The sequence below is a fragment of the Hemitrygon akajei genome, chromosome 7 (assembly GCF_048418815.1).
Source record: "Hemitrygon akajei chromosome 7, sHemAka1.3, whole genome shotgun sequence".
NCBI classification, from domain to species: domain Eukaryota; kingdom Metazoa; phylum Chordata; class Chondrichthyes; order Myliobatiformes; family Dasyatidae; genus Hemitrygon; species Hemitrygon akajei.
The window spans coordinates 122,121,655-122,140,319 of NC_133130.1; the positions used below are offsets into that span (position 1 = coordinate 122,121,655).

An 18,665-nucleotide genomic window follows, 5' to 3' on the forward strand; every position below is an offset into this window, starting at 1 on the left:
ACGTGTTGCTCCCCCACCCTGTGAGTGACTTCATCTTGGCAAAAGAAGAGTCTATGGACCAACTTGTTGGAATGGGAATGGGGGTAGGAATTAAAACAGTTAGTCACCAGTAAAGTACGCTTTTAGCAGATGGAGCAAAGGTGCTCGACAAAGCCAATTTTTGACCAGTCTCACCAATGAAGAGAAGACCACATCACCAGACACAATAGATGACCCCAGCAGATTTGCACGTGAAGTGTTGCCTCACCTGGAAAGGCTGTTTGGGGCCCCGAATCAATGTGAGGGAACAGGTATGGACAGGTGTAGCTGACTGCAGGGATAAGTGCCTGGAGGGAGATTAGTGGGAGTGATGAATGGACAAGGTAGTCACTGAAGGAGCAATTCCTGCAGCAAGTTGGGGGGGTGGGTAAATGTGTGTTAGGTGGTAGGATTTCATTAAGGATGTTGAAAGTTGCAAAGAATGATATGTTGGATGCAGAGACTCATGAATTGCTAGATGAGGACAAGAGGAACTCTACCCCGGTCAGAATCAGATTTATTATCACCAGCATGTGACGTGAAATTTGCTAAGGCAGCATTGAGCATGGATATCCAGGAAATGGAGCAGATGTAACTGAGGGCAGCATCAATGGTGGAGGGAGGGCAACTCCTTTCTTTGAAGGAGGACAACATCTCTGTCCTCAAAAAGAAAGCCTTATCCTGGGAACAGATCCAGTGGTTCCAAACAGTTTCTTTGTCCCTGCTAATCACGGGCACCATTAATCGGGTTAAACGAGTTGCTGAGTGTTACGGCTCATTGCTCTGGTGGGGCCGAGTCTGCACTTTATCTCTAAATAAAATAAAGTAATAATCTAAAATGGTTTTTAAGACACATCAGCCATTTCATTCCCTTGGAATAGAGTGGACAGTAATTCACCAGTAGTGTTTCTCAATGTATCTTAGTCACCTTGACCCACCTTGTGCAAACAGATCAGGCCCCAGGGAATCTCAGCTTAATCGCAGGCTAAATGTTTGCCATATTTGACGACCTTAGATCTCTTCTGTAAATCTCTACTGGAAGAACTAAATTTGATAACAATGTTGTCTCTCCTCCTAACTAAATATTTGTCATGTCTTTGTTGTGATTATTCTCTGTTCAGAAGTCGGAGGGCAGAGGGAAGGAAACTGTTCCTGAATTGCTTTCAGGCTTCTGTACCTCCTCCCTGAGGGTAGCAATGAGAACAGGGCATGTCCTGAGGGATGTGTGTCACCTTAATGATGGATGTCACCTTTTCGAGGCACTGCTCCTTGAAGATGTCTTGGATACTATGGAGTCCAGTGCCCATGATGGAAATGACTGAGTTTACAACTCTGCAGCTTATTTCGATAGCCACCACCATACTAAATAGTGATGCAGCCAGTTAGAATGCTCTGCACAGTACATCTGTAGAAATTAGTGAGTGTCTTGATGTTTCTTCCTCAGGGTTCCTATTATTGCCTCAAAATTTGTTTTACACATGTAGTCTTTCTCCTGAGCTGTGTTTTATTTAGTACTACAAAATAAATTTTGTGCACAATCTGTAAATTAAAGGATGTTAAGAAAGCATTGCTGTGAGCTAGTTGAGAGCACACACAGCCATTGGAGGGAAAAGAAATTTGAAGCTTGTACTTTGTTTCCTATGGTGGGGGAGTCGAGGACCAGAGGACACAGCCTCAGAATAGAGGAGCATCCATTTGAACGGAGATGAGGAATTTCTTTAGCCAGAGAATGGTGAATCTGGAATTCTTTGTCACAGGTCGCTGTAGAGGCCAAGGCATTGGGCATAATTAAGGCAGAGCTTGATAGATTTTTAATTAGTCAGAGCATGAAGGGATACCTGGAGGAGGCAGGAGATTAGGGCTGAGTGGGAAAGTGGATCAGCTATGATGAAATGGCGGTGCAGATTCAATGGGCCAGATGGCTTAATTCTGCTGCTATATCTTATGGTTATCAGACTCTCGAATGCACCTCTTGTAAGATATTCCAGATTCTTCAATGTCATTTTCAGTACACAGGAACAAAGTAATTGTTACTTCCGATCTGATGCAGCACAAAAAGCACAATAATAAAAAACAAATTAAAAATACATAAAATAGCTTATATACATTAATTGTATATCCATAAAGTGACACTAGGCACAGGAGTGTCTGTACATAAGGTGACTGACAGGAAATGATAAAGTAGTAGTGGCAGGGGTCGTGGAGGGGTGGGCTAGTGGGTGGAAGTGTTGATCAGCCTTACCGCTTGGGGAAACTAACTGTTTTTGTGTCTGGTGGTCCTTCTGTATATATGTTCTTGATGGTGGGTAGGTTGATGCCGGTGATGCATTGGGCAGTTTTGACTCTCCGTTGTTCTTCGGTTGTCCATCGAAATCTGATGACGACGTCCACTCCTTTAACGATGAGATCTTTGATGACTATTCAGTCCTATCCTGGACCCACAAGCTCTATTGCAGGTGGGGCATGTATATGTGGTGGTGGTGGTAGTGATGGCAACCATGGCTGCATTTCTCCTGGTTCTCTTCTGCTGTCTTCTGGTTGTTCTTTCCATCTCCAGAATACAAACCCCATCCGTACACAGCTGTCGCCAAGTGTTATGGTCAGCAGCAACATCATCCAGGTCCTCGGGTCTGATCTTGCAGTTCCTTAAAGCATTCTTCATCTGATCCTTATAGCGCGTCTTCGGCCCTCCAGCTGAGTGTCAACCATGATGTAGCTGGCTGTATAACACTCTGCGGGGTAGCCGACACGGGGGCATCTTTATCACGTGCCCCAGCCACTGCAGTTGACGCTGGGTGATCATGGCCTCAGTTGAAGCTGCCGGGTTGTGAAGATCATGTCGATCATGCTCCTCTTCTTCCTAAATCCACACTGTGATTCAGGCAGCATTGACTCGGTGATGCTGCTGATGAGCCTCTGAAGCATCACCTTAGCCAGGACTTTTCCAGCAACAGAAAGGAGTGATATGCCCCTACTATTGCCACAGATGGCCTTGTCACCCTTGTTCTTATAAATGACAACGATATTTGCATTTCTCCATTTCTGTGGGATGTTCTCATCAGTCCAGGCCTTGGTGATGTACTGGTAGAGGGTGCGCATACACATGTACCCTCCGATCTTCAGTAACTCAGCAGGGATATTGTCAGTGCCAGGGAACTTGTTCTTAAGGGAATGGATGCTGATAGAACCTCCTGGAAGGCTGGTGGTAGACTGAGGTCTTGGATAGGAGGAAGTTCAGGCAGTTTGTCCAGGATGGTGGGGTCTGCATCAGAATCCTGATTAAGCAGGGTGTTAAAATGCTCAGCCCACCTCAGCAGAATGGTATTCTGATTCTTCAGAAGTGTTAGACCATCTGCTGTTTTCAGGGGAGTAACGCATCGATTTATTGGGCCGTAGATGGTTTTGACAGCATTGTAAAAATTATGCATGTTATTATCATCGGCAAAGGACTGGATTTCAAGTGCCTCTTTAGTCCACCACTCATTTTGTATGGCCCGGCCCGTATTGCCTTTTGCCCTTTCCTCCGAGCTGCCTGCCAATGCTGCCTGATGCTGGTGGATGAAAGGTTATCTAAAGTTGCGCAGTGTGCTTTGTGCATGTCCTTAAGCAAGTTGTGGATGGTGTCTGAGTTATCGTCAAACCAGTCTTGGTGGTTCCTGCTCTTATGGCCGATAGATTGGGCTGCTGCCTCATAGAACACAGAGCTGATATAGGTCCACTGTTCTTCCATGGTATTTCCTGAACTCAGAGTAGGTTCCAGCTCCCTTATAATATCCTCTGATAATAACCACAGAACCCGAAGAACGAGCGCAGAGCGCTCACAGTCTGGGGCCTCAGCCAAGTGGTCACCACTTCTATCTTAGCCGGTTCGTAGCTACCCCATCCCATGAGACTATGTGCCCAACATAGCTAACAAACATAGCTAACATGCAGAACTGACACTTGTCCGGGGAGAGTTTTAACCCTTCCTCCTTCAGTCGGCTTAGCAGCTTCCATAGCCTCACTTCGTGTTCTTACAAGGTGTATCAAAATATTATCAAGTCATCCAAATCCACACTTCAAACAAATTCATATCCCCCACCATCTTCTCCAAGACCCTCTGGTGGTGGCCTGGGGCATCTTTTTGGACTGGAAAAATCCCAGAGGGTGTATAAATGCCATCTTCTCTTTGTCGGCCTCGCTCATCGGGATCTGGTAATATCCACTCAAGTCCAGCACACTAAAACAACTTCGCCCCACTCAGACAGGCCAGCGCATCTTCAACCCTCGGGACGGTATACTGGTCAGGGGCAGTGAGCCAGTTCAGGTCTTATAGTCCACACACATGCATACCTTTCCGTTCTTCTTCCGGGTCACTACTATTGGGGACGTATAAGGGCTTCGGGATTCAGAGATGATCCCAGCTTCCTTCAATTTAAACAAGTGCTGCCAACACGGCCTCCGTATCTGCAGGGGCCAGTCGCCGCGACCTCTCTCTAAACAGGGTGTCCTCAGTCACCCAGACGGTGTGGCGAGTGCTCTTGGAACAACCCACATCAGACTCACCAAGGGTAAAAACATCTTCCTGCTTCAACATCATCTCCACCAGCCTTTGCTTCCAGTCCAGCGGCATAGGAGAGTCCCCAAAGTTAAAGTCCTCAGCAGTCAAGTTTCCTCTGTTTTCCAATAGTTCCCCCCCCCCCCCCCCAGCGGGCCTCACGGGGGGCGGGGGGGTGCTTAGACATTACCGTCACTGGGAATAAATGCGCCAGAAACATCCTTCTCTTATAGGTGATTTTTCTCTTCGTAGTGTTCCGGACAACCACCAAGCACCCCAGCCGGAAATCGCGATTCCCCCTCAAGGTCTCCCACTAAAAGGGCCTCGCCATCGGGAACTCCGGGAAATCTAAGGGTTCCCATCCATCTCACTACTTCCCTGGGCTTTATTACCTTAGGCTTCGACTGGGTGCACCACACAGTCCCTCGTTTAAATTCAGTCTCTGGCCCAGGCAGCTCTGCACTTCCTCAAAAGCAGCTCAAAACACTGGGTGCATAGCCAGGGTCCTCAACAAGTTCTCACCCGCCCTCTCCTTACAGGCCCCCATGAGCCTCTGCACCAAAAGGGTGTTGGTCCCCACCAGAATTGAAGCAACCGGGTCCGGACAAACCAGCACTAACGTCCCCAAAACTTCAGACACTCCCACCTCGGCTTCTGAAAACTCCAGTCTCACTGACACTTACCCATCATATGGATAATCACCAGCACTGATGCCCCAAATCTCCAGCACACTGAATGGGGACAAGGGCAAATGCTTTAAATACTGGTTGTAAAACAAACGGTATTGTAACGTGACCTGCGACCTGGTGTAGAGTATGGCTTTAGCATAGATTCACTCTATCCGTAGCAACACGCTGGATTGGGGTCCCACTAATTCTTCCGGAATCGTGTCTTTTGCTTTCGGTGGGGGGGGGGGGGGGGGGGGTGTTCCTTGGTACATTGCTGGGAATGTGTTCCCCCAGAGACACAAGGCCGTTCCCTCAGTGGGTCTCCTCTTAAGTTTTCCGTCACCTCTCCCTGCTGGATGCCTAGGGACTCACCCTCCGAGGGGCTCCCTGCCGCTCACATTCCTGCTGGGAGTGGCTCTCTTCCCCATAGTTATAGCACACGCTACCGGCCCCCTCTCTTCTCGCAGACCTCCCGCCGCTCACAGCCCTCTGCACTGCCTGTCCCATGGGGAGGCCCTGCCTCAGTTCTCAGCTTGGTCACTACCTCCTTTATCAATTAATGGGTGGAGCCGTTCCGCTCACTTCCCCACCAGGTGCTACACCTGAGGATTTCACCCTACTGACAGAGTCCTCCCACGGCCTCAATGCGTTCTCATCCCCCTTACATCTCTGATCAGCTGAACGAATGTCAGAGTAGGATGTGTTTTATAGGACTACTGGAGACTCCAAGCAATCTTGTCCTCAACCTGGGTGCCCCTAACTACCTGATCCATCCTTAACTAATCCACTGGTTCAGCCCAAGTGACCCACCTGGTGCCGCAGCCTATTAAGCCGTCTCCGTAGCCGAGTAGGGTACGAGGAGAACTTCTCACCCTTCTCCTGATGCATGTTTTGAAACTCCCCGAGGAGCTCCCAGTCAACCCAAAAGCACTTTCCAAGGCCTCTAGATAGTTCAAAGGCTGGTTATCCTTCACACATCGCACTACCCCAGCCACCACTCCCCGCAAACTTTCAACCAATCCCTGTCACTTTTCCTCATCCGAGCACTGCCACTCACTTACCAACTGCGAAGTGTGCTCTACCCATGTCTCATAATCCTCTTCACCCTCAGGGGTGGGTGTTATCCCCGAGAAAATTCTTATCCTCTGGTGGGGTCCCTCTGCCTTTCTCGCCAGGGAGGTAATGGCAGATGCCAACTCGGAACTCTCGCCTTTTGCTGGGGGACAGGAACTAACCAAATTTTCCAAATCTAACCACTCCTTGCCTTCATCCCTCAGTACCGAGAGAATCCATTCCCTAAGATCCCCTCCCTCATCCGCTGGCGACTCAGCTGGCCGATCTCCAGCCCCTCCCTCCCCGACGGTTTGCAGACGCTAAGGTTCTGCCTCCCCTGCGACACTAATCTCCTCTGGTAACTCCACCCCTTCTATGTCCTCACTTGTCTGTACTAACACTACGTCTGTACCTGTCTCAAAATCAAAGTTCCACGATACAGTTTCCACTTTGCCAATAGCTTTAACCGTACTGAAACCTTGAAGTAACACTTCATCCGATACCCTTGTCTCCACCCTCCTCAACACGCACACATTGCTCACTGGCACCCCTGCAGCCCACCATCACTGCCATCACAGCTGTACTTTACACAGAGTGGTCACACAGCATCCACAGAATTCAGTCACCGGATGAGCTATCACCTCACGTTCATCTAGCGAAAACCACCAAACCCTGTCTCACGTTTGTGTAGATGGTGTGTAATGCACCCCGGTACAAACCCACAATGTAAAATATCAGACAGTACACAATGTACTATTAAATGATTACGCTCTATAAATCTTACTGCGACTATGTGGTTAGTAGGGAAACAAATATAAAAGAAAACAGCACCACACTTATCAGAGTTAATCAGTTTGTGCACAATCGTTGGAGCTCAAGGGACAGAGTCTTCTTGATCTCCTCCGAACCCCTCGACCCTCGGACTGGGACCAACCACAGTGGTCTACCAGGGCACTTCCCGCATGTCCTTCCTCTTCGCCTCTCCTTGCCGAATTCCCACACTCACCCAGGTTCCCACACATACAGATAGAATAACATGACATCCATTGGTTAGTTCCCCGTTATCTATAACTATAACCCAAACGTTTCAGCTACGAAAAACATTACCTCATCAGTTAACATTACAGAGAAGCCATTTCATTATTAGCAGTTAACAGTTAACATTACAGAACCCTGCACATGCTAGTAACTTCCCTGTAATTCCATGGGCTCTTATCTTGCTAAACAGCCTCAAACAACCATTGATTTAATAATAGCCTAATCAATTTACAATGACCAATTAACCTACCAACTGGTACATCTTTGGTCTGTGGGAGGAAACCCGAGCACCTGGAGGAAAATGGGGAGAATGTACAAGTTCCTTGGAGACAACAGTGGCAGTGATAATTTTTAACTAGAGTTTATCTACTCCTGATGAAGAGACTCCTCCAAGGAGACCACAACCTTGTCGTAGGGCTTGGAGGCTTCTGTGCCTCAATGACCCAGAGAGCTATTAGCGTTGGCTGCAGTCAGGGCTTTATGCTTTGGTAGGGTCACCCATGCCAAACTGGTCAAAGGGTAGAGGCCAGACTAAGAGTGGTCCACTGGTCCCCCAGGTTCAGGGGTTCAGCTCAGGGCCAACAACCCTAACTGGTCAAACAAAATTGACGGAAACAGCCATGAGGAATCCTTCGGCATCTGAGTGCGACAGTATTCCCGAGTCTCCTCCCTGGGCTTGTGTGGCTGGCAGTAATGAAATCCGAGAGGAAGCTACTGACACAATGAAGGAAACCCTGAACACTCATTGCTGCCCTAAATGCCAGTGGCGTAACAGGCAGAAAGTAAGTAAGAAATATGAAGAGTTTCATCCAGAAGCTTCAACTGTTTATTCCTCTCCATAGGTACTGCCTGACCTGACTTTCCTCCAGTATTTTGCATGTTTTCTGCATTTAGCTTGTGACTTTTTTTGTCTGTTCCATATTTATTGACCATGGAAACCTTGGCAAAGGCACCTAGTGGATTGGTAACAGGATCCATTTTAAATGGTTCTATTTAAAAGCTTAAATGTTATCAGTTTTTAGAATGTATTTTTTCTTTTAAAGGATTAAGATGTATGTACATTTCCACAGAATGTCCAGAATGACTAGATGAGTCAACCTGATACGTCCAGACATTCCCTTAGCATGGTCATATTTCTTGATTTGTGTTTGAGTAGCTTCCCTGAAATGCATCCGCCACACAACGTTTAATAAACTGAAAACCATTAATGGGCAGGAACCACGATTGCTCTTGGTTTTGTGGCCAACAATAAATGTCCTTGCTTTTTAGAAACTGCCTATCCAGAATTGCCTTGGCATCCACTCAGATCAGGTTGGAGAGAGGATTGCAATGTAGCAGCTTTGACTTACGGGATTCATTTCCTTTCCTTGCCTTTTAAACGCCATCTCTAGGTTCTAACATGTTACGATCATTAACATACTGCTAAAATTGTTTTGTGTCTTGTATAACTCTGCAAGGACTTCCCTGTAGCAGACATGATTGAATGTGTTTGTGTTCACTGAGATGCAGCAAGCAAACAGCCCACATCGCCCATGTGGCCAAGTAACCTTCTTAGGACCGTGGGAGGAATCCAGAGCACCCGGAGGAAACCCACACAGTCACGGGGCAAGTGAATCCTTACAGGTGGCAGCAGGAATGAACACTGCCACTGTAAACGACACACTAACCATTACACCTACCTGGAACATGCTGCCAGGGGTGGTGGTAGAGGCAGGTACATTAGAGGCATTTAGGAATGATAGAAAAGTAGATTGTTCCATAGGAGGGAAGGGCGAGATTGATCTCACAGTAGGTTAAAGTCTGGCACAACATCGTGGACCAAAGACCAGAGCTGTTATATAATATTCTACAGCAGGGCTTTCTGACCTGGGGTCCACAGACCCTTGCTTCATGGTAATGGTCCATGGCATTAAAAAGGTTGGGAACCCCTGTTCCAACTGGTTGCCTCACCGTCTGGTGATGGAGGGGCCACTGCAGAGGATCAGGAAAAGCTGCAGAGGGTTGCAAACTCAGCCAGCTCCATCATGGGCACTAGCATCCCCAGCATCGAGAACATCTCCAAAAGGTGATGCCACAAAAGGACGGCAGCAATCGTTAAGGATCCCCTTTGTCCAGGATGTGTGCTTTTCTTACTACTGCTATCTTATTCCAGCCATTTACAAATAGCTTCTTCCCCTCAGTCATCACATTTCTGAATGTTCCATGTAACCTTAATCACCATTCCATGAATTCCTTGATTTGGACAACCTTTTAGCTTTGCTGTCTACAGGCAGACGTCCTGGTTTACCAAACTATAAACCCCTTGTGCTGACTTTGTAAGGAAAAAGAACTCTGCACTTTTCACCCCTAGGTGGTGCCATTGGTCAGTTTGAGCACAGAACAGTTCAAATTAATAAAACCACTGTATTTGAAGAGTGTGGTGTGTTCACTGTGCAATATACGGATACATAGTGTTGTGCAAGTCTTGTGCTAGAGTGCCTAAGGGTTTTGCTGTAGTAATTTTATGTATTGCACTGTACTGCTACCACAAACGAATTCATGAATATGTGAGTGATGATAAACCTGATAGGTCTCTATTCTGGACTGAGAGTGGGAAGGGGACAGGGAGAGGGGAATCATGGTGGGGAAGAGGGGAGAAAGCGGGAAACACCAGAGAGACATTCTGTAGTCAATAAATCAATTGTTTGGAATCAAATAACCTTGCCTGTTTTCTCAGGGCTGGGTGTGTCTGCACTCGCACCACCCCTCCCACCCCTGGCACTCCTCTGCCACCTGTCCCATATCCCTCCCAGGATGCTCCACCCTCGCCATTCCCAACATCCTTTTCTCCCACCAGATTTACTAACTCGCTGTCCACTCCACGTTGCCAAATACAAACATTTTAGGCGAGTGTGTGTGTGTCTAAGAATTTTGCAAAGGATTGTAATATCCAGAGTGGTCTGTTTAAAAACTACTAAAGTTGATTTAAAACACCAAGTTTACATATTAGAGACTGGACTGGTTATAAGCATGCAGAAGAGTAATTGGCTGCTGCTGATGAAATTCTCCTCAGAGCAGGTTATTGCCTGCATGATTGCTTGGCTTGCAGGAAGACCAGCAGTTTGGAAGTAGAATCCCAAAAAGATGCTGGTGCACAGGGTCATATCCCAGCTGTAATCAGCGCCTTCATTTGTAAGTTGCTGGTGGTGTGCACTGAGTGCAGCCTGCCTTTTGGAATTTAATATTGCAAATGAAATCTTGCCCATGGGTGGCGGTTAAGTGTTTGCTCTTGTTGTGGGTAATTAAACCAGATAATTGCTGCAGCATTTTCACAGTAACTGATCACAAGCTGAGTCCTAATACAACCGTGAAAAGAAGTAACCACCTGTTGCCGTGCCTATTTCTCACACTTCAATGAGGACGAGAACCTCATTGAAACCTATCAAATATTGAAAGGCCTCAACAGGATCTTTCCTATGGTGGGGGAGCCTTTAGACTAGAGGACACAGCCTCAGACTAGAGGGAGGTCCTTTTAGAATGGAGATGACAAAGAATTTCTTTAGCCAGAAAGTGGTGAATCTGTGAAATTTGTTGCCACAGACAACTGTGGCCAAATCATTTGGTATATTCAAGGCAGAGTTTGATAGGTTCTTAATTAGAGTTCTGATGAAGGTCTCAGCCTAAAATGTCACCTGCTTATTCCCATCCATAGATGTTGCCTGACCTGCTGAGCACCTTCCGCACATTGTGTGTATTGCTCTAGATTCTTGATTAGTCAGGGTATGAAGGGATATGGGGAGAAGGCAGGAGATTGGGGCTGGCTGAGAGGAAAATGGGTCAGCCATGATGAAATAGAGCAGACTTAATGGGCCAAATGGCCTAATTCTGCTCCTATATCTTCTGGTCTTAATGTCCACCCTATATAATAAACTACAGCATGCTCAACACAAAGGTTATAGTAGTCCAAAGATGTGCCCGTTGCCCATGAGTAGCAGATTTCGAAATCAATGTACTTTAAATGAAAATATGCATCAGCTGCAGATTGCGCTATTACATGCCTTTGATTGTTTCCAGGAGTCCTTCAATTTGAATAGCCCTCATTATCCATTACATGGAAAACATTTATGTTCACTTGTGTCTAGTCAGTGGAATTTTCTGATTTGGAATCCAGTCACTTGCCTTATTGGTCATGCTTTTTCTCTTTTCATACCAGTTAGTCAGGGTCTGAGTCACTTCAACAGTCAATCAAATTCCCATTATGCTACCCTCAACATTTCATGACTAGGGGCCAGAGTCACAAAACTGAACCAAAATATCGCTAAAATACTGAATGCACTCCATTCAATCAGAAAATATGAAAAATCAAGTTCAAAGTACATGTATGTCACCACAGGGCGGCTCAGTAGTGTAATGGTTAGCACAACGCTTTACAGTACCAGTGACCCGGGTTCAATTCCCATCACACGGTAGTGTAGTGGTTAGCACAACGCTTTACAGTACCAGTGACCCGGGTTCGATTCCCATCACACGGTAGTGTAGTGGTTAGCACAACACTTTACAGTACCAGTGACCCGGGTTCAATTCCCATCACACGGTAGTGTAGTGGTTAACACAACGCTTTACAGTACCAGTGACCCGGGTTCGATTCCCATCACACGGTAGTGTAGTGGTCAGCACAACGCTTTACAGTACCAGTGACCCGGGTTCAATTCCCATCACACGGTAGTGTAGTGGTTAGCCTGTCTATGTGGCCACTGTCACAGGCAAACAGCTATTTGATGCCACAGGTGAGAGCTGAGTGTCCGGTGGGGACCAAAGGTGAGTGAGTTGTCCCGGAATGGACACAAAAAGCCCTTCACCAGAGGAGCTACCCCCCCCCCCCCCCCCCCCCCCCGGACACACACACAGCATATAAAACAAAATATTACCAGGGAAAAAGGTAATAAAATTCAAAAATTGCATGTAGTGCACAGCACAGGTAAACAGTACATTAAACAGCTCTGTCCTGGTGATGAGACCCTTGTGGTGACAGGGTATTCATTATCAAAATCAAATTCAGTTTAATTGTCATTCAACCATACATTGATACATCTGAATGAAACCGTGATCCTCTGGGACCAAGGTGCAAAACAGTGAGCAAAAAACATAGTCACATTGGGAAAAAAACTGCTTTAGTTCAAGACCCTGAGATTAATTTATGTCCCATAAATTAATCAGCAGTTTGCAGCCTCTGCAAGTCCCACTGTCATTCCACCAACTAAAACGGAAGGCAGCACCAATGGGAGAGGCCACCACCTCCAGCGTCTCTCCCGGACTGCAGCAGCAGGCAAGCCCACAGCTTGAGGCCTAATCCTTGCCACAATCGAGGCTATGCAGCTTCCACGCCACCTGTCACACCACCAAATAAGGGAAACAGGCCTGTGGCATCTTACATTGTCAATGTCCAACAGAGTCTTGTGCTTGCAGGAGAAGTCTCTCAGCCAGAGGGAAGAAGCTGTTGCTTAGTCTGGCAGTCCTCATTCTGATGCTCCTGTACACCTTCCTGACGGCTGTGGGTAAACGAGATTGTGGTATATGTGGTGGGTGGTCCTCACACTTTGATTTTGAATTTAAGGTTGTCACTGTGTCTGGCATTAACTCTGAGCAGCCAGGGGCAAATGTTTCTGAGATTAAAGTGTGTATACTGTCTGAAGTGAAACTGGCAGTGGTCCTTTTCAGCTTCGGAGCCAGTTTATTTTCTTGCCTGCAGGGGGAGCTGCACAACCAAACCAAAAATAAAATGTTGGTATTCTGGAAGTGAGACCAGCGTCGGTTTGATTCTTGAGTGTAATTTCCTTTTCCTTTGTCTCTCTCATTTAGGTTTCGGGACTCCCAGTAGTTCTGCAGCAGAGAATAACAATTATCCTAAAAACAGCTACCTACGTGCTTGTCATGAAGAGATGGATAACAATCTAGGTAAGATGTTGAGAGGTACTATGTTAGTACACCTTCAGTTCTGTTTGATTTTGTACAGCATTCGTGTCCATTCTTTCTTGTTGCCGATTGGCGGGTTTGGGATTTGATGCTCTTGTTGCTGTTTCTGTGTGCAGTGATCTGTTAGTGTTGTGTGTGAGGGAGGGGTTTGGAGTTTGTTGCTGTTTCTGTGTACAGTGATCTGTTAGTGTTGTGTGTGAGGGAGGGGTTTGGAGTTTGTTGCTGTTTCTGTGTGCAGTGATCTGTTAGTGTTGTGTGTGAGGGAGGGGTTTGGAGTTTGTTGCTGTTTCTGTGTGCAGTGATCTGTTAGTGTTGTGTGTGAGGGAGGGGTTTGGAGTTTGTTGCTGTTTCTGTGTGCAGTGATCTGTTAGTGTTGTGTGTGAGGGAGGGGTTTGGAGTTTGTTGCTGTTTCTGTGTGCAGTGATCTGTTAGTGTTGTGTGTGAGGGAGGGGTTTGGAGTTTGTTGCTGTTTCTGTGTGCAGTGATCTGTTAGTGTTGTGTGTGAGGGAGGGGTTTGGAGTTTGTTGCTGTTTCTGTGTGCAGTGATCTGTTAGTGTTGTGTGTGAGGGAGGGGTTTGGAGTTTGTTGCTGTTTCTGTGTGCAGTGATCTGTTAGTGTTGTGTGTGAGGGAGGGGTTTGGAGTTGGTTGCTGTTTCTGTGTACAGTGATCTGGTGTTTAATGTGAGGGAGGGGTTTGGAGTTTGCGAGTTTTTGTTTCGTTTTTTATGGGGGGAGGATTGATGATTTTCTCTTGAATGACTTTCATGGTGTCTCTTTGTTCTGTGGCTATCTGGAGAAGACAAATCTCAGTGTTGTATACCGCATTCATACTTTGATAAATGAACCTTTGTACCTTTCATATGGAGGAGAAGGGGCATGTGGTGGAAGGGTGTGAATATGAATGGCAGAACAAAATTACGCAAAAATAAATTTGGCTTAAGGTTTTCCAGCTTGCTACTTCAAAAGGCAAAGCAAATTTTATTCTCAAAGTACGTGTATGTCACCATATCCAACTCTGAGTTGCATTTTCCTGTGGGCATACTCAGCAAATCTATAGAATAGTAACTCAACAGGATCAATGAAAGATCAACCATAGTGCAGAAAGCAACAAACTGCAAATGGAAATATGAATAAATAGCAATAATAATGAGAACCTGAAATAACATGATAAAGAGTCCTTAAAGTGAGATTTTTGGTTGTGGGAACATCTCAATGGATGGGCAAGTGAGTGTAATTAACCCCTTTTGTTCAAGAGCATGATGATTGTAACTGTTCTTGAACTTGGTGGTGAGAGTCCTGAGGATCTTGTATCTTCTACTTGATAGCAGCAGAGAGAAGAGAGCATATCCTGGGAGGTGGGGATCTCTGCTGATGGATGCTGCTTTCCTACGACAGCATTTCATGTAGATGTGCTCAGTGTTTGGGAAGGCTTTCTGGGCCAAATCCACTACCTTTTGAAGGATTTTCTGTTCAAGGGAATTGGTGTTTCCATACCAGTTATGATGCAGTCAGTCAATATACTCACCACTACACAACTGTAGAATGTGTCAAAGTTTTAGATGTCATGCTGGCTCTCCACAGACTCCTGAGGAAGTAGTGGCGCTACTGTGCTTTCTTCACAATTGCACTTACGTGCTGGGTCCAGGAAGTAGTAACACTCGGGAATTTAAAGTTGCTGACCCTCTCCATGTCAGATCTAGACTTGCACCGTACACTTAAGTTTGTATTAGTTTTATTTTGAGAAGTATGTTCCCTTAGTTATTTTCCTTCTAGGGATGGGGGCAGAGGGTGGGGAGCTAGATATTCCCCTTTCTGCTGTTTTTTTTTTACAGAAATATGAATGAATTTTCCTCCTTTTCCTTCTAATCACAGATGTGATATCTTCTGGCTTGGGGCGACTGAAGGGTCTGGCAATTGGCCTACAAACAGAAATTGATGACCAAGACGAGATTATTGACCGCCTGACCACCAAGACGGATCGTGTTGAGTCCAAGATTGGAGCAACTAATCAACAAATACGCAGACTTTAAAGAAAAACATAACAATTTAGTCTCTAGTCAATGGCGTGTGCCTCAACAGCCACTGAACGAAGAAAGTGGCAGTTTTTATACTCAGATGCTACGTACACAGAATCTCAGAATCGGTCCTTAGTGAAACCGGCTTCTAAGTTTTGGAGAATGGATTGAATTGGTATTCTGTCTGCATTCAGATTTACTGACTCTTTAAAGATAGAACTGGTAATGCTACATATAGTGTAATCGTTTTCAAATCAATCTGTCAATTTGCAAGGAAGAGTGGAGCTGTGATTTAAACAAACTTACATTGATGTTCTTATCACTGACAGGAGCCAAAAACCCTCACTTGAAAACTGTCCACAGTTCTGAACAGTTCTCTAAAATTGATTAACCATTTGATGGGCTTTGCAATATTACATTCTGTCTGTTCCCTTCATTTGCTGTCTGTGATCTGACTTGATTTGTACAGCTGTACGTAATTTTATGGTGATTGATATCGCCAGCGTCAATAAATTTGCAACAGTTAACACCAGTCACCCATAGTAAAAGGAAAGTCTTTGTATCAGAAATATCTTTAAAGGTGTGCTTTGAATATTAAGCTCCCTATCCCCCAGAATCTGCAGCACTTAACACCGCTGTTCACGAGGGAGATGCATTGACACCCTGGGGGTGGGGAGATGAGCTTCTCAGAGCAGACCCATTAGAAGCTGTTAATTTGATCATTTGTTCCCCAGCAGTACAATCAGCATTCCCTTTTGCCAGGGAAGCATTCTGTTGACGAAGTACCCGGCAAATTTCCAGGACACTGCCTTTCCAAAAGTTAAGATAATGTCAAAAGGAGTGTCTGTGAGCAGGATTACTGTGATTCTAAGTACTTGATCACGGAATGTAATACAGTTTTAAATGAAGATGAAACCTGGCCCCTCTTCCCAAGTTTTATTATTGAACAGAGTGCATTTAATATCGGAGCTATTCCTGTTGGTTGAGGAACAGGCCCTTCTGCCCCTTCGAACTGTTCCGCCCTAGCAGTCCCCCCCCGATTTAACCACAGTCTAATCGTGGGGAAGTTTGAAATGACCAATTAACCTACTAACCCGGTATGTCATTGGACTGTGGGAGGAAACCGAAGCACCTGGAGGAAACTTGCCCATTCCACAGGAGCACATACAGACTCCTTATAGATGACGTTGAAATTAAACTCCGATGCCCCAAGTTGTAATCACACTAACTGCTAACTGCAAAGGCACCGCATTTTGCTGCTGTTTCTTGCCTCTGACCCTTAAACCATTTTTACAGCCATGGAAGGTTAAGCACTCATCGACTGTTGAACAAAGCCATGCATCAGGATGGATAGTGAGGCACTTTCTGGCCTGTTCATGGTGTGCAATGCTGTAACCACTTGGCTGTTTCTGTGATAAGTTTGTTAAAGCATCAGTTCTCTTCAGGAATAACGGAATTTTAGTGCCTCGTTCTATACCTGTTAGTAACAATACACACCATTGGCTTTACACAAAGGATATGGAAATAACAAGTGAAGCAATTGGTCCAGAATCAAATTTGTATTCTTGATTCCACAGCCTGTTATTTTTCTCTTTTTTATAACGAAACGTACGGATCCACTACATCTGACCATTACGCACAAGCCCTCAGGGTTGGGAAATGTCAAAGCAAAGGATATCAATAGTTCTTGTTGAGGCATTTGATGTTGTGGAGTTCAAGCTTGCAGACACTTCATCACCAGTCACGGTGATATCCTCAGTGTTCAGTTGTTGGTGTTTCACTTGGGGAAGGCTTGTGTTTATATAGCAGCCCCCCCCCCCCCCCCCCCCCCCCGGTCCTGATTGGCTACCCCTTCATGGGACCTTTGGCTTGCATTTCTTTGATATGAGGATCTTTAGAAGCATGGTTTTCTTTTGATGATGCCCTAAGCATTGAAATAGATGCCACCTATGAACCCTGAAGAGCTCATTGCCATTCTCGGCAACCCCCACAATCTGTTGTGGCAACCTCACTGGAACTAACTGCTAGTGTGGAGGATACAATAGGCCCTTACACATCTTGTAGTAGGCATCTGTTGGTCAGGGTCGACCATGGATGTTGAGTCCTAGCTGTCTAGATATGCAAACCTGGGGGCAGAGAGCAAGCTGTTGCCTAGGTAGCAGCCCCACCCCCCACACATCTGATGAACCCAAAGGAACTGCAGACACTGACACAGTGTCTGAGTTGCCAGTCAGTCTTGCACTCTGCGTAGGGGTGCCAGTTCTGGATTTTTCCGTCAGGGTTTACTCCCGAAGCCTTCCCCATGAGTGGGTGTAGCAGTAAGACAGTGCTGGTTTGAGATCAGAAATTTCCTTCTCCAAGATGAGCTGCCAACCGTGGCAGCAGCAGGTGCTATCTGTGCATAGCGAACTCCCACAGTATGGGGGAGGTTGTGAGCAGATAAACTGACCTGGGGCCATTGAAGTTTAAACACCAAACATTGAGCTCGAGCGAGGTCAGTCTCGGCTCTGGTCACTGTGCTGGTCTCAGATTAACCCACTGGATTTTGCAAGGCTTCATACCTTCATGCCTTTAGACTGTGGGTCTCTGCTGAACTGCCTGATTTTAAACTTCAGGGAGAACATATCCCTCTATGAGGCACTCCACCGGTTGGGGTCAACAGCGGATGTTGCATCGTAGCTGTCTATATGATATACACCCATCTGTTAATCTATGTTCATATCTGTGTGAGTGGTATTCTGCAGATGGACCGAGCCTTGTTGACCATTGAATCAAAATCAACAAATAAGATATCTAGTGTGTTCTTATTTTGAGTTTTCTATGGCTAATGGTGGCTTACAGATCAATATGTTTCGCATATCAGCTTCATCCAAAATAATTTCTTAATGCAAGATCAGTTTCCACATCCTTGTGGAACTGTATAGAACTGAGAGCTTCCAAGCCCCTTGTAAATTCTGCAAATACCACCAATGAATTCACAAAAGCACCAGATTAGTTTCACTTTAATGCACTTGTTTAATTTCTTCTTGCATTTTAAAGTAGCTTTTAACTTCAAGAAGGCTGATTTTTTTTCTGAAAAGCTGCTGATTTTATTAAACACTTGTGTTGAGTTGCTTCTAAATACCAAGTGCGGGCAATCCATCTGATAACTTTTGCAATGAGGCGACACTCAGATTGGAGGAGCAACACCTTATATTCCATCTGGGTTTCCTCCCACCTTCTTCAAGTTCCTATTCCCCATTCCCATTTCCCTCTCTCACCTGCCCATCACCTCCCTCTGGTGCTCCTCCCTCTTCCCTTTCTTCCATGGCAGTCAGTCCTCTCCTATCAGCACCCTCTTCTCCAGCCCTTTATCTCTTTCACTAATCAACTTTACAGCTCTTT

At 45.8% G+C, this 18,665-nt stretch overlaps 1 protein-coding gene across 1 annotated transcript in view; it reads left to right on the forward strand.

The window, feature by feature from the left end:
* snap29 (synaptosome associated protein 29) overlaps nt 1–15,813 on the forward strand; it is a 53,842-nt gene extending 38,029 nt beyond the window's left edge. Inside the window, exons 4-5 of the mRNA XM_073051868.1 lie at nt 13,153–13,248; nt 15,139–15,813. Of these exons, the coding sequence (XP_072907969.1) occupies nt 13,153–13,248; nt 15,139–15,296 (254 nt within the window). The 3' untranslated portion in view covers nt 15,297–15,813. The remainder of the gene's footprint in view (nt 1–13,152; nt 13,249–15,138) is intronic.
* Nucleotides 15,814–18,665: the final 2,852 nt, after the last annotated feature.